This window comes from Notolepis coatsorum, assembly GCF_963971535.1.
Source record: "Notolepis coatsorum genome assembly, chromosome: 9".
Classification (NCBI taxonomy): domain Eukaryota; kingdom Metazoa; phylum Chordata; class Actinopteri; order Aulopiformes; family Paralepididae; genus Notolepis; species Notolepis coatsorum.
Genome location: NC_140173.1, coordinates 144,090,627 through 144,106,681, shown reverse-complemented (window position 1 = coordinate 144,106,681; position 16,055 = coordinate 144,090,627). Strand labels below are relative to the sequence as shown.

The following is a 16,055-nucleotide window of genomic DNA, read 5'->3' as shown; positions in this document are numbered from 1 at the left end:
GGACAGAATGTTATCAAACAGGGCTCTGTGGCCTAATGTGGATGTGGTCCTCAATGACATCACAAAGTTTTGGAACCCCTGGTTTTGTCATGAATGACACAATTATTAAATTGAGTGGAACTTTGCTTGAAGTACCTTTCATCAGAAAGTTGTTGGGGCAGTAAATATAGTATGATTAAAGGAAAGCACTGGAGTACAAGTAAATATAGTATGATTAAAGCAACGCATTGGAGTACAAGTAAATATAGATTTAGATATTATTGTCACAGCTTTTTTAAATGTACATACATTCAGAAAAACTTGAGATGCTTGTTTTTCCCGGTACCACAACCTAGTAGATTTGTAAACATAATACACAACGTATATCTATACAAACTATAACTATAAGCTATAGCTATAACTATAAACTAAATAAGCTATAAATATACTATAAAACTATCCTTCAAAGTGTGCAATAGACTGCTGCAGTCGTTCTACCAGTCTGTAGTGGCCAGCATCCTCTTCTGCCAAGCTGGTCAAACTAGAGGTGGTGGCAGAGAGGGGGATGAGAAGGAAGCTGGCTGCGTGTATATTTTCCCCAACGGAGTTGCACTTCCGCGTTCGATTTGCGCGATCTGATTGGCCACTGATGTTTTTTTCAGCGCCAATCGCGTTACTCCTAACAAACTGGTTAAGCTTGGCGACTCTTTCGAAGTTGGTTAAGGTTAGGGTTAGGGTTAGGCTAACAGCCTGCTGGCGCGATTGTTAGGAGTAACGCGATTGGCGCTGGAAAAAAACGTCAGTGGCCAATCAGATCGCGCAAACCGGACGCGGAAGTGCAACTCCGTTAGGGAAAATAGACACGCAAGCTGGCTGCTATCCTGGAGAATCCCTCCCACTCCCTCTACGATGAGCCAGTCAAGATGAGAAGCACGTTCAGTCACTGACTCATACCCCCCCCGGAGTCGGACACTCAACTAACCGCCTCGGCTAGTCCTTCATACCAGCGGCCATCAGGCTCCACAACAGTGGGCAGGGACCGCTGCCAGACATCCAACTACTAGGAACTTCCATCACCGAGACTCACACCTAAATGGACAACGTGTATAACATATGAAGTATATCACGCCATACGTACCTTATGCATACTGCACCTGTGTATACTGTATACTTACTTAATCACAGCATATATTTAGATTATAGCGTCTATTGTAACTATATTTATTGTAATGCAAATAGAACTGAGAGGGCATACATACCCTCATCTGCACAATGACTTATTTACACTGCCTACTTGCGCATAATGCGCATACTCAGTTCATTATATTGTGAAGTATAATAGAATAGCCACGTCTAGGAAGGAGAGGGTAGGGCGTGTTTTATGGGGTTGCTATATGTTTTTATTATGATGCTCTATGTTTTTATTATGATGCTCTGTTTTATTATGATGCTCTATGTTTTATGATGTCTGTCCATGTCCAAAATCAGGGACCATGATGGAAATAAGTGCTTGCACTTTCTCATGTTTTTATCCCTTGGATGCTGTCTTTTACTCCACAATAAAAATCAATCAATCAATATCGTTTACACTGACTATTTTTATATTTATTTTTACTTCCCCACTGTACTATAATTTTATGACCTGTATCATGTATTCTACTATCACCAGGTACCTGTACCTCCCCCATGCTGCTATTTCTCAATGCCTGAAGGGGATCGATAAAGGAATATCTTATCTTATAAACTAAACATAATTCTATACAAACTATACAATAAAAGGTATATGTAAGTGCTTGTGTGGTATGTAAGTCACTTAACCCTTTCACTGCCACACTACCAAACGGTTAACCCTTTCATTGCGACAATACAAAAGGTTAACCCTTTCACTACCACACTACAGAAGGTTAACCCTTTACTATCACACTACAGACGGTTAACCGACGGAAAGTTTGGTAGTGAAATGGTTAAGGTGCTTTATAGTATATAGTATGATTCAAGGGGACATATTATGGAAAATGGGGTTTGGTCTAGTATGTTATGTAGTAGTAGTAATGTTATTTAGTTACTGAGGGATAAATATATATGTACTCCTTGTCGCTTGGCCAGGGTTTGAAGTCGTCATATTACCAAGCCTAAACAAATTGTTCGGAATTATTGCCGTTGGTGACACAAGCAATGAATTGGCTTTGATCGATCAGTGTTTTTTGCAGCCAGGAACACTGCTTACCTAATCATGAACTGCCTAGTTTCTAAAAGCTGATCAAGAACCATTCCAGTGAGCCAGCATGCACAATACCAGGGCCCTAAATAGAACATAAAAGTTATTAATATTATAAAATCAGATAGCTCAAAAAAGCCATGGTATAATGATTACATTCTTGCCTGGAAAAATATTAAAACTATAATAATGGTCCTGTGTTATATGTTAAAACAGCGTTCAGCCTATAGTCGGCATAATATATTATCTGCCCGACTGAAAAAAATAATCCCAGCTAGTTGTTAGTGTGTTTGTTTTGCATTGCAACCACCTTGCAGTGCAGGCAGCCAAGAGGGTCTCTTTCTTTTTTTTTATTGAAGTGTGTCTTACTTTCATATTGCCTACTGGTAACCGTTTTTATAAAAGCAATAGCTCACTTCAGGCTGTGGTATATGGTTATTATATCACAGCTAAGGGGCTGTCAAGCGCAGATATAATGTATTCGGCGACCCCCAAAAGAATTCATGTTTGTGTTTGCTGCATGACTATGTTGCAATGTGTGTTACGAATAAAAACGTCTTCAAGTCCAGTTTAATCGTAATCTAATCTTAAAGATACTTCTGCCTTAAGATCAGTAGCATGACTCAGGGATAGTTTAAATGGTAAATGGCTGCTTTTTTATATAGCGCTTTTATCCAAAGCGCTTTACAATTTGTTACTCACATTTACCCATTCACTCACACATTCACACACCGACGGCGGAGGCAACCATGCTAGGTGCCAACCTGCTCATCGGGAGCAATTAGGGGTTAAGTATCTTGCTCAAGGACACATCGACACGCTGCCCGGGAGGAGCAGGAATAGAACCGAGAACCTCCGGATTGCCAGACGACTGCTCTACCTCCCCACTCTACTCCTCTACTCCTCTACTGTCGCCCCAGAGATTAAGAATTCAGACACTTGTTGACTATGCTCATTTAGAAATGCAAAAATACTTGACTGGACTCGAGATTTACGGACTGCACTGTATGTCTGTTAGTTTAGTATTCAAAGATGGCCTTGAATGGGGACTCCGCTGAATGTGATGTTCATTGGGAATTAACGAGGTGAACATCAGTGATAGAGGAAAAAAACAAACATTAACGGTAAATAGTATGATATTGATAACCTTGGTGTGTACCTAATGCTGTATAATACAGGGGATCTGCTTAAATGCACAGTTATTACAGCTATTCCCACAGCATAGCTTATTGAAGATGTTTCTATCCAAATCATGTAGGCTTAATTAATATAAATATTATTAGGGCCTTAACCCTTTCACTGCCACACTACCAAATGGTTAACCCCTTTCACTGCGACAATACACAGAAGGTTAACCCTTTCACTGTCACACAACAACAAGTTAACCCTTTCACTGCCACACTACAGAAGATTAACCCTTTACTATCACACTACCGACGGTTACCGGTTAGTAAAGGGTTAACCTTCTGTAGTGTGGCAGTGAAAGGGTTAAGTCAGAGGAATGTTATGGCGAGGACCAAGTCTCTTCTCTGTCAGCTGTCTCCAGTTACGTAATCAGCTACGGTAGAACAAAAGTTACAGGCCGAAGGTCGAGTCAAGTTAGGCGCCAAAGGGGAGGTGGGTGTTGAAACAGATGGAACCTTGAGCGGTGATATCGGGACAAAATTGGCACTTTGGTATCCAGCTCGGAGTTGAGAGGATCCACTGCTCAGCTTAAAGGAACACGCCAACTTTTGGGAAATTCGCTTATTTGCCATCTACCCTGGAGTTAGACAAGCAGATACATACCATTTTCTTCTCTGTGCATGCATTAGGCTTAGGGAACAGCCGCTCTGTTAGCCTAGCTTAGTGTCATTCACTGGAAGTAGGTGTGCCAGTGTAGCCTAGTTCACTACAGTCACGAAATACACTCCAAAACATTCCTGTAAACATGTTGTGACCTGTGTATTTACCACGTGGAGAAAAAAAAATCATTTTCGTTTTCTAAGCAGATAATATACTCTGAACTATTTTTTGCCGAATCACTGCTGCCTGGGCGCAGTGATTTCATCACCTCAAAAGCCCAGTTTTTCCAAAAACAACAGGGCTTTGGAGGTGATGAAATCACTGCGCCCAGGCAGCAGTGGTTTGGCAAAAAATAGTTCAGAGTATATAGGCCTATCTGCTTAGAAAACGAAAATGTCAAATATTTTTATTTTATTTCTCCACGTGGTATGCAGGATGGATGACTCAATATCTTTTTTTTTTATTGTTTTCCAGAAAATTACAAACTCTCAAATACCATTAAGAATACCTACACAACTACTTTTTTGTCATTGTTGGGACAGATACTGGCGTATAAGTGACAGTGCTAGACTGTGTTATAAAAGAACATAAACATCTATTTTGATTTCATGGGGCCTTTAAGTATATTGTAACCATTTCCCATCTATGTCAGTAAACCTGAGTTACCAAAGAACACCGGAGCATGTGTGTCGTGTATCGTATCGCTCTCACCAAATCAAAGAATTTTTTTTTGCAAATGTGTTGGTCTCACATTATCCGATGCTGCTTGTGGAACATTGTGTCTAGTTTCAAACCATATTACCATTCCTTAAAGGACCAAAAAAGCTTTTATTTTTAAAGTTATTTTCTACCGATTCACCACACTGCCATTGACTTCCAGTGACAGTGGCTCAGGAGATAGAGCGGTCGTCTGGTAATTAGAAGGTTCCTGGTTCGATTCCCACTCCTCCCGGGCAGCGCGTCGAAGTGTCCTTGAACAAAAAAATACTTAACCCCTAACTGCTCCCGATGAGCAGGTTGGCACCTTGCATGGTCGCCTCCACCATCTGTGTGTGAAGGTGTGAGTGAATGGGGAGAATATGAGGAACAAATTGTAAAGCACTTTAGATAAAAGCGCTATATAAATGCACCATTTACCATTCATGATGATACTGCAGATGTAAATGTAAACCAATTGTTTTTATTAAAAAAATCAAGGATAATGAAATTACATCACAATTAGGGATGTCCGATATTATCGGCCGACCGATATTATCGGCCGATATCGGCAGTAAAATGTGATATCGGAAAATATCGGTATCGGTTTAAAAAATAATTAAAACAATAACAATATTGCATACAGTGAAATTATTAGTTACCTGAAATTATTCCGTTTTTTTGGGGGGGAAACCCTGCATATATCGGTATCGGTTGATATCGGTTGATATCGGTATCGGAAATTAAGAGTTGGACAATATCGGAATATCGGTATCGGTAAAAAAGCCAATATCGAGCATCCCTAATCACAATTAAATGATCTATTCAACATGTTGTTTGGCCTCAACAGAATAAACAAAAGCCCTCAAATGCAATAAATAACAGCTGAGAATTATGTCCAAGATCAAGGTATCTTCTGTCTTTTCCCCCTTTGTCCTGCAGGAGAGGGTCACTTGCGTCCTCCCTCTTTGGTTACTGCGACACTCTGTATCAGATTCACTCTCCTGCCTCCAGCGTGTGCAGAACGCTGCAGCCAGGCTTCTTCTGTCTGGGTTCAACAATATAGGGAACAAGTTACACATGTTACCTGTTACCTGTTACTGCACAATGTTGTTTTCTTCTTTTGATTCTATTATATGTACCACTGTATTGCACATCGTTGTGGGCAAGACCACCCGCATTTCATTGTATACCTGTATGCCGTGACAATTAAAACTCTTGACTTGACTTGACATGTTCTGAAATCTCTCCATTGGCTTCCTGTGCGCTATAGAATTTTATTTAGAGGAAATGTGAAACATGCAAACGTTCAAACGCACACACACTAATAAGCATTGGAGGCTTTTAACCAGGGCCGGATTGGGGAAATTGTTTACCCTTTAATGCCAGTGTTTGTGATGGCATCACAAATTATTGTTAAAAAAAAAACAGGCTAGCATATGTCAATGATTAGCAACAACACTGATTTTGATGGGTTTATTTGTTTTTTTGTAATGTCAGATTGAAAAAAATACTCACACAAAATTGTCCTCTTCAAAAACGCCATACAAATATTATATGTTGAAATAATTGTATCACCTTTTCTTTCATAAATCTTTTATTCAACTTCAGCCCTGATCATAACCACCACATATTAAATTCATTTTATAATTCTAACCCTTTAAATGCCAGTGTGTGTAATGGGAGAGAGAGAGAGAGAGAGAGAGAGAGAGAGAGAGAGAGAGAGAGAGAGAGAGAGAGAGAGAGAGCTCCAACTTAGAGTTTAGACTGCGTTACCGATCTGTTCCAGTGATCTCCTGGTTGTTCCCCACCTAGGTTATCTATCGCGGTGCTGCAACTAGAAACATACATTCTGGAAATCATCTTGCGGCTGTTCGCCACCCCTCTAAGGGTCGCAACCCCCACTTTGGGAGCCACTTGTCTAGTGTACAGGCTCGATGGTACAGGCTCGCTCATTACAGGCACAGAAACAGCCCATTGAGAACAGGACTGAAACAGAGAGGTATAGAGGCTGCTAGAATGAGAACAGGACTGAAACAGAGAGGTATAGAGGCTGCTAGAATGAGAACAGGACTGAAACAGAGAGGTATAGAGGCTGCTAGAATGAGAACAGGACTGAAACAGAGAGGTATAGAGGCTGCTAGAATGAGAACAGGACTGAAACAGAGAGGTATAGAGGCTGCTAGAATGAGAACAGGTCTGAAACAGAGAGGTATAGAGGCTGCTAGAATGAGAACAGGACTGAAACAGAGAGGTATAGAGGCTGCTAGAATGAGAACAGGACTGAAACAAAGAGGTATAGAGGCTGCTAGAATGAGAACAGGACTGAAACAGAGAGGTATAGTGGCTGCTAGAATGAGAACAGGACTGAAACAGAGAGGTATAGAGGCTGCTAGAATGAGAACAGGACTGAAACAGAGAGGTATAGAGGCTGCTATAATGAGAACAGGACTGAAACAGAGAGGTATAGAGGCTGCTAGAATGAGAACAGGTCTGAAACAGAGAGGTATAGAGGCTGCTAGAATGAGAACAGGACTGAAACAGAGAGGTATAGAGGCTGCTAGAATGAGAACAGGACTGAAACAAAGAGGTATAGAGGCTGCTAGAATGAGAACAGGACTGAAACAGAGAGGTATAGTGGCTGCTAGAATGAGAACAGGACTGAAACAGAGAAGTATAGTGGCTGCTAGAATGAGAACAGGTCTGAAACAGAGAGGTATAGAGGCTGCTAGAATGAGAACAGTACTGAAACAGAGAGGTATAGAGGCTGATAGAATGAGAACAGGACTGAAACAGAGAGGTATAGAGGCTGCTAGAATGAGAACAGGACTGAAACAGAGAAGTATAGTGGCTGCTAGAATGAGAACAGGACTGAAACAGAGAGGTATAGAGGCTGATAGAATGAGAACATAGGACTGAAACAGAGGGGTATAGTGGCTGCTAGAATGCATAATCTGCAAAAAAAAACATTAAAAGACATGTACACTGTATTAACTTGGTGAAGAGGACTAAAACGTGCTTTGCATCTATGACACTATAGTGTATGTCTAACCAGGCAAGCCATGTGCTGTTTTTGATTCAATCATTACCTTGGTTTCTCAATGTCCTCAATGGTCTCTCGCAGCGGCGTGTTGAGTGTCTCTGGGAGGAGCAAAGCCACCAGGCCTGACGTAATGGCAACAGAGCAGATGATGATCTCGGGTAGGTGTCTCCACACTTCATCCAAAAGAAGAATTAGCGGTGCTATTGCCACACCAATACGAGCCATGACACTGGCGTAGCCCACACCGTTTTGCCTGATAAGATAGGTGGAGAAAATTAAGTACTTGTGCAGTGAAAAAACCGACATTTAATGAAAAGTTGTTCTGATATTGCATCTATTGGTCATACTCTTTAGCCTAGTCAAAGCTAATATTTAGCATTAGTTTAAATCAACTGCAGTACTACTGTCAGGGTAAATGGTGCATTTATATAACAGCTTTTATCCAAAGCGCTTTACAATTGGTTCCTCACATTTTACACATTCACACACCGATGGCGGAGGCGACCAATGCAAGGTGCCGACCTGCTCATCGGGAGCAGTTAGGGGTTAAGTGTCTTGCTCAAGGACACTTCGATACGATGCCCGGGAGGAGCTGGAATCTAACCGGGTACCTCTGGATTACCAGACAACTGCACTACCTCCCGAGCCAATGTCGCCCCATCAGGGGATCCTTTACTGAGAGCAAAACCTTGATGATAAATGATTGATGACAAACATATAATGTGACATAGAGAAAACACTCCATATTGTGACAGACCTTACAACTGTGGGGAAGAGCTCTGTTGTGTAGAGGAATACAGTCGTGAAGGAGGCCTCCGACAGCCCTTTTCCAAGCACAGCCACAATAGTACGAACGAGCCAGAAGTCTGAGAACAGTTAGAGAATTTCTTTGAGTCAAATTCACAAATAACAATCTGTATAGTCAAAGTCACAAATAACAATAATGTAAGTCACACCTCCAATTGTTAAACATTTAAGAATAAAAACATGTTTTTGAGTGGAGGGGATCTTTAAGAATAGCATTCATATAGAAGATGGTGGGGATGTCATGCATACTAACACATAAATGCACACAATGTGAAGGAGCATCTTTTTTAAATAATTTTTTTTATTTATTTTTGGGCTTTTCTGTATTTTTCACCCATCCCAATTTAGTCGTTATGCCAATTCCCTTCCTGGTCGTTGCGCGCATTTCCCGAATTGTCGGTCTGGGGAGGGTGTAGAACTACCACATGCCTCCTCCGGCTCTGATACATGTGGAGTCGCCAGCCGCTTCTTTTCACCCGACAGCAAGGAGTTTCACTGGGGGAACGTAATGCATGTGGAGGTTCACGCTACTTCCCCCAGATCCCCTCCCTGCTGAACAGGCGCCCCGACCGACCGACCAGTAGGAGTCGCAGTTTACAACGACCAGGATACATACCCCACCGGCGGCTTCCCACCCGCTAACACTGCCAATTGTGTTCGTAGGAACGACTGACCAAGCTGGATTCGACTGGATTCGATCCCAGAGTCTCTGTGGTGGTTGGCGAGAGCTTAGTCCACTGTGCTACCCAGCCGCCCCGTGATGGAGCATCTTATTGAAAGGTGGTAGCAATGGCATATTTAGTATAGAAATACATTTATGTAATAATAACCTTTGGGAACAAAGATGTTTATAAAAACGCAGGTTCCCGTGAGTAGCAGGGTGCCTGCTTGGCACTTTCTCCGTCCAATGATATTGAGCAAGAAATAGATTGTAATCTTAGCCGGCAGTTCGATCACAGCGTAGATGAAGTGGGTGAGGTAGATGTTCAGACCAAACCCAGTTATGTTTAGGCTAATCCCGTAGTATGTAGAGGCAACTCCATACCTGGAAAACAAGGAATTTGTAATTAACACCTTATCATGTGATTGTAGCTTGCATCTCTTTCTTTTGGTTCATAGTTCTCTTGTGACCCAGAGAATTCTAGTCCATAAATAACTCAAGACTATGAGATACATTGTGACATTTCAGTCCTCGTGATGACATGTCTCCCAGTTGAAAAGTGACTGTCAAATATAGATTGTCACTACAGTGCAAGGTAACATTAAAGGAACACGCCAGTAGAAAGCTATCTGGCTGCAAGAGGAAATTGGTATACCTTCTTGTCTGACTCTGGAGAAGATGGTAAGTGCATTTCCCATAATGTTGGTGCCTTCATGCATGAATTATGACAACCTTAGTCAGGATCCCCCCCCCATGTGTTTTCATTAGTCTTGGGGCATGAAAAACAAGATTTTAACTTTAAAAAAAATTCATATTTTTTAATACAATATATATATACCGAATTAAAGCCCTATATGTTCCCTGTCGATTGACGTCTCAGGCCACAAAACCCGTTCAGCGGTTCTCGAGTTACATGCTGATATGTGAGGCGTGCACCGAAGTACACAGCAGACTTTTTATTTGTTCAAATACCACTCCCGACTCCCGACGCTCTAGCTCCGTCAATCATTTGGCGATCTTGAAGATTATTGGATAGGGTTGTAACCAATGAGTGTGGCTTTCCAATGCTACCCCACATGGGGATGAGCGAATCAGAGATCTAGGTAAAAGTCACAAGCGCAAACAGGAAGAGACATTTCTGCCGAATGCATTGGAGTCAATGAGGAAATAGTTTTCTGCAGAGCTTTTTTTTCTCTTTTTACCAAAATCGCTCCTAATCACTCATTTCTGAATGGATTTTTATGAAATCTGGACATGTACTACACAAGACCTCAGGGTGTTTTTTCAGCCATACCAATATTTTGGGAAATATACTTTTGGATATTGCAACTACTACGGAAAAACGTGAGTAACAAGTTTTTCTACATCTCAAGTTCACACCTATGATACTCTATTTCATTCGCACTAAAAGTGAATCTTCTTTATTGTATCAAACACTTCAGAATGTTATCTTTCAGAAGAGACCAGGTTCATGCATGTGCTATAAGTATAAAGTATAGTATTTTGGTTTGCAAGAAAAGTATACAGTCCTCAAGTTCAAGTAAAAAAATTGCCACTTTTGGGGGGCGCCAGTTAAGAGGTTAAAACCAATCAAGAAAATTATATAAAATGAAAGGTCCATTGTGATTCACATATTTACAACAGACAACAGTATACACAGGGGTTGGGGGGGGGAAACACTGTACAACTGTACAAGAAAAACTGTACATTGGAATATTGACAAAACCATACTAGGTAATTTACTGTACATTGGAGGGGGTTGGGTTAGGACATTTACAGGGGCCAGTTTCGAATTGCAGTCTCCCGTAGGTGTTCCTTGAGAGTGGTTTTGAAAGTGGGTAGTGATTCACATTCCTTTACAGCTGTGGGTAGGGTGTTCCACATTGATGTGGCATAATTGCTAAACGTGTTTAGTCCCTTGTTTGAGCCGAATCTGGGTTTAACATGATTTGTGGAGCTCCCTCTGGTGTTGTGATCGTGGTATTCACTGACCTTTGGGAAGTATTTTGACATGTACATGGGTACCTTGGTCGTGTAGTGTATCTTGTAGCTAACGTTAGCTGCTCATGCTAACTAAGCTAAGCTAACCCTGATCAGAGGCAGAGAAAACAGCAGAGTTCCATTAGTGGGAAAGGGGGGGGGGGGGGTTCTGCTACACTGCCACAAGATGTAAATAACATTGCACTAGTGTCTACTGTAGTGGATTATGTGCAGCTATGCCATCAAAACTCATGCATATTCAAGAGATGGCTTTTGAATAACGATCTACTGTAGTATCATCTATGCGTGAAAGGGTTAAAGGAACACTCCAACATTTTGGGAAATTATTATCTTATTTGCCATCTACCCTGGAGTTAGACAAGAAGATACATACCTTTTTCTTCTCTGTGTGCTTGCAGTAGGAGTAGGAAGACGCGCACCGTTAGCCTAGCTTAGCACCAGTCACTGGAAGTAGGTTCCTCCATTAGCCTAGTTCCCAACGTCTTCCTACTCCTACTGCATGCACAGAGAGGAAAAAGGTGTGTATCTTCTTGTCTAACTCCAGGGTTCCCAAAATGTTGGAGTGTTAAGATACATACCTTTTTCTTCTCTGTGCATGCAGTAGGAGTAGGAAGACACGCACCGTTAGCCTAGCTTAGCGTCAGTCACTGGAAGTAATAATGCATTTTATTTATAAGGCGCCTTTCAAGACATTCAAGGTCGCCGTACAACAATTTAAAAAACAGTTCATTAACAATCACAATACATTTAAAAAATAAAATAAAATCAGACATACGCCTGCCTAAACAGGTTCCTCCACATGTAGGTTCCTCCATTAGCCTAGTTCCCAACGTCTTCCTATTCCTACTGCATGCACAGAGAAGAAAAGGGTATGTATCTTCTTGTCTAACTCCAGGGTAGATGACAAATAAGCTAATTTCCCAAAATGTTGGAGTGTTCCTTTAAAGCCCAGCTATTTACTATCATGATAAAAATAAATAGGGGGGCTACTCACCATACAATGCCTGTCAATAGACTTAACCGTCTAATTTTGGGGGTCCTGAATAGGTCAAGGTAAGTGTAGTTCTTCTTCTGGTCTTCAGAGTTCTTCAGATTAGTGAGGGTCTGTAGATTGGTAGAGAAAGCAGGGTTATCTCTGTGGTTGTACCTCAAATGATGGCCAAAACCACAAGAGGCTATAAATTCAATACAGCACATGGCAGAAACAGCTAACAAGGTTGAACCTTACAAACGTTGCATTCAACCTGTCACAATGATCATAGAAAGCTACCATAGACAATATTAACTACTTTGGAGTTTCTTTGGAGGTTTTTGGCAGCTTGCTTGCTAGGTGGACCCCTTCAGATAAAGAACCATAATATGTCTGTTTTTACATTTCTCAGACCACCCACCATGCCTATTAGAAGTTGTCAAGTCGACCCACATCACTTAGAGTGAGAGTGTGATACATGAGTGTGATACATCACTTAGAGTGAGAGTGTGAAACATCACTTAGAGTGAGTGTGATACATGAGTGTGATACATGAGTGTGAGTGTGATACATCACTTAGAGTGAGTGTGATACATGAGTGAGACTATGTTTGACTCAGCACTTCTGGTAAATCATAAAAATACTATAGTCAGGACGGATGGGTGGCGCAGCGGTCTAAGCGCTCGTCACCAACGCGCGAGACACCGGTATCGAATCCGGCTGTCAGCGTTGCCTCCGGCTTGGGCCGGCCGTCATACTGACTCAATTGGCAGAGTCAGCGGGAGGGGAGTCGATGGGTGGTAATCTGGTCGTTGTAAACAGCGACTCCTACAGGTCGGTCAGGGCGCCTACACAGCAAGGACAGGAGATGTCGAGGGTAGTGTGAGCCTCCCACACGTTACACCTTGCCAATGAGAGTCCGTGCTGGCAGGTGAAAAGAAGTGGCTGGCTGACTCTGCATGTATCGGAGGGGACATGCGATAGATTCTTCAACCCTGAATTAAGTTATCTTTCCTCAAACACATCCTGTCCCCGAAAACATCCCTGATTCGTTCTTACAGAAAAGAGAAAAATGCTTATATCCTTATTGCGTTATAGAAGGCAGAAGGGGTCATACGTGACATGTTATTGTACCGGTTATGAATTTACTAGATTCTAGGGCTGTCCCCGACTAAGGATTTGGATGGTCGACTAGGATTGGCCAAAATTTGCTGTTAGTCGACTATTGGTCGACTTAAAAAAAAAGAAAAAAAAAAGTATAATATATATATATATTTATTTTTTATTTTTTTATCATTCCATTTGGGCTGTGGGGGTGCTTAATGTCTGAAGGAGTCGACTGAAGGCTTCTTGTCCTCTGCAAAAGCATGCACAATTGGTCCACTGATGGATACATCTTGATATGTATGACTGCGTGGCACAGCGGAACAACAACACAATCATCAAATTTGCTGATGACACAGTGGTGGGCCTGATCTCTGCCAACGACGAGAGGGCCTACCTGGAAGAGGTAGAGAATCTGTCACAGTGGTGTCAGGAGAACTGCCTCTCCCTGAACGTCAGCAAAACAAAAGAGATGATTGTGGACTTCAGGAGGTCGGGGGTCAAGGACTACAGCCCCCTCAGCATCGACGGGGCACAGTTTCAAGTACCTCGGAGCCCACATATCCGAGGACTTGACATGGACCACACACATTGACAGTGTTGTGAAGAAGGCACGACAACGCCTCTACTTCCTCAGTCGCCTAAGGAAGTTCCAAGTCAGTCAGAAGATCCTTAGGAACTTCTACTCATGTACAATAGAGAGCATCCTGACTGGCAACATCACCTCCTGGTTTGGGAATAGCACTGCACAAGACCGTAGCAGACTACAAAGAGTGACACGTTCAGCCAAACGCACAATTGGAGGGGGGCTTCCCACCCTCCAGAACATTTACAACAAGCGGTGCAGGGGGAAGGCTAAGAGAATTATTAAGGACTCGAGCCACCCGAACAACTGCCTCTTTGAACTGCTGCGGTCAGGCAAGCGATACCGGAGTCTTAAGGCGAGCACAGAAAGACTCAGAAGAAGCTTCTATCCCCAGGCCATCAGGCTGCTAAACGAACAATAAACACTATGCAACAACCATCAAATGCACACAGCACACACACCCACACGCACACACTCACTTAAACCACACAAACACACTTTATATTTATTGATAAAGGATTTGCACTACAACTCGTACACCCACTGTAAATTTTGTATAAAAGTATTCTGTACTTCTGTATGACAACTATTAAAGAAACTTGAACTTGAAACTTGATATTTGTCTAGTATAGTGTGTTCATTAGATGGGTGAAATCCTCTTTCAGTGCCTCTGTGCCTGTTTTCGTAGGCAGTTAGCCTCTGGTATGCGTGCCATTAGCGTTAGCCACGCCTCTATGCCTCTTTTCTTTGGACAAAAATGATAAAAAATAAATAAAATTCTTTTTTTTTATTATATTTGACTAAGAGGTTGGCCAGTCGACTACGGCCCCTTTCGACTGATTAGTCGACTAATCGATTAATAGGGGTCAGCATTACTAGATTCACAACAACTATTGAGTGTGAACGATAAAGTGCATGCAACATTTAGATTCATAACAACAACATAATGTAAAGGGGAATGGATTTAGAGCAGACGATGAAATGAGCACAATGAACGATAAAAAGAATGGCTTCCACCAAGTATGACTCGGTTCTCTTCATTTGTACCAAAGAGCCGTTCAAAAGAATTGGATCATTCGCGAACGTCACATCACTAGTAACTACAAATACTTAGCATTTACATTTAGAAATAACTGACAATATTGTCATAACTTGGATGGTCCACAATTCCCTTTTCTTAACTCAATGGAGGCCAAACCCGAGATAAGTCGGTTTAACTCGCCAGCGGTTGGGCGCCAGACCCGAGATTTCTCGGGTTTTGGCCGTTTATTCCTTTATTCGATATTTTTATTCATTATTCATCCAGGGACCTTGGTGTTACCATAGGGAATGAGTCTGAGATCGAGAAGTGCAATACCGGCCGCATCCAGCTAGACGGCGGTATATCGAGCACCCTTTGTAACCTTGTATCTTGGCCTGTGTAATGGCCAAATGTCTCCGGGCTCACTTTTCTTTGTCGGGCGATTGGAGCGGTTCTCCCGGTTCCATTGAAGCGCGTCAAATATCCCTGATCCATATGTTGTGGTGGGTTATGCCGTCGGATGTACCAGATGGCGATCAAACAATTGGAATATTATTTTTGGAATACTCCTGAGTAAGGACTATCCAACGTCAATTTTAGCTTGATCGTGCAATGCTATTATACCGATCGGGCTGATAAGCGTTTTTAGTGTTCAATACGAATGCCGTTACTGGCAATCAAATAATCAGAAACGACCCCCCCCCCCTTTCATGCATTCATGATGAAACATAATACCTATGACATAGATTTGATTTGGGAATAGTAGCGTGTACAGGCAAGAAACGGCAACGTTTATAGTAGAATTGACGTATAAGGCTATAACTCAGCATTTCGGGAATTACCCCAGACCGCTCTAAAACCATACTTATATTCACCACAGTATAACACGGGTACGTATGGATGGAAAAATGCATTATTTTTCACATATTGAACGATAGATAGGTGATGTCAAATGGGCCATAGTATTGTATCCATAGCTATAATATAGATAGAATATAGTTATAGCTCTACAAACAAGGTGACGCACTCCTATCTTTTAAAGCGTGGCCTTGCTATGACGGGCTCCGTCTAATAGCTGGCGCTGAATGGGTTAATAACCCACAGTAATTTATCCTCACTATAAAACTTACCTCAAATTTCAACGTTGATGCCAATTTTCCTCTCTTGTTGAATTGAGCACATCT

The 16,055-nt window shown here is 41.9% G+C and overlaps 1 protein-coding gene across 1 annotated transcript in view; it reads right to left on the bottom strand.

The window, feature by feature from the left end:
* Window positions 1-5,674: 5,674 nt before the first annotated feature.
* LOC311234794 (solute carrier family 22 member 7-like) overlaps window positions 5,675-16,055 on the bottom strand; it is a gene marked incomplete at both ends in the record, with an annotated part of 31,756 nt that continues 21,375 nt past the window's right edge. Inside the window, 5 exons of the mRNA XM_084322038.1 lie at window positions 5,675-5,726; window positions 7,768-7,974; window positions 8,479-8,587; window positions 9,359-9,573; window positions 12,185-12,337. Of these exons, the coding sequence (XP_084178164.1) occupies window positions 5,675-5,726; window positions 7,768-7,974; window positions 8,479-8,587; window positions 9,359-9,573; window positions 12,185-12,337 (736 nt within the window). The remainder of the gene's footprint in view (window positions 5,727-7,767; window positions 7,975-8,478; window positions 8,588-9,358; window positions 9,574-12,184; window positions 12,338-16,055) is intronic.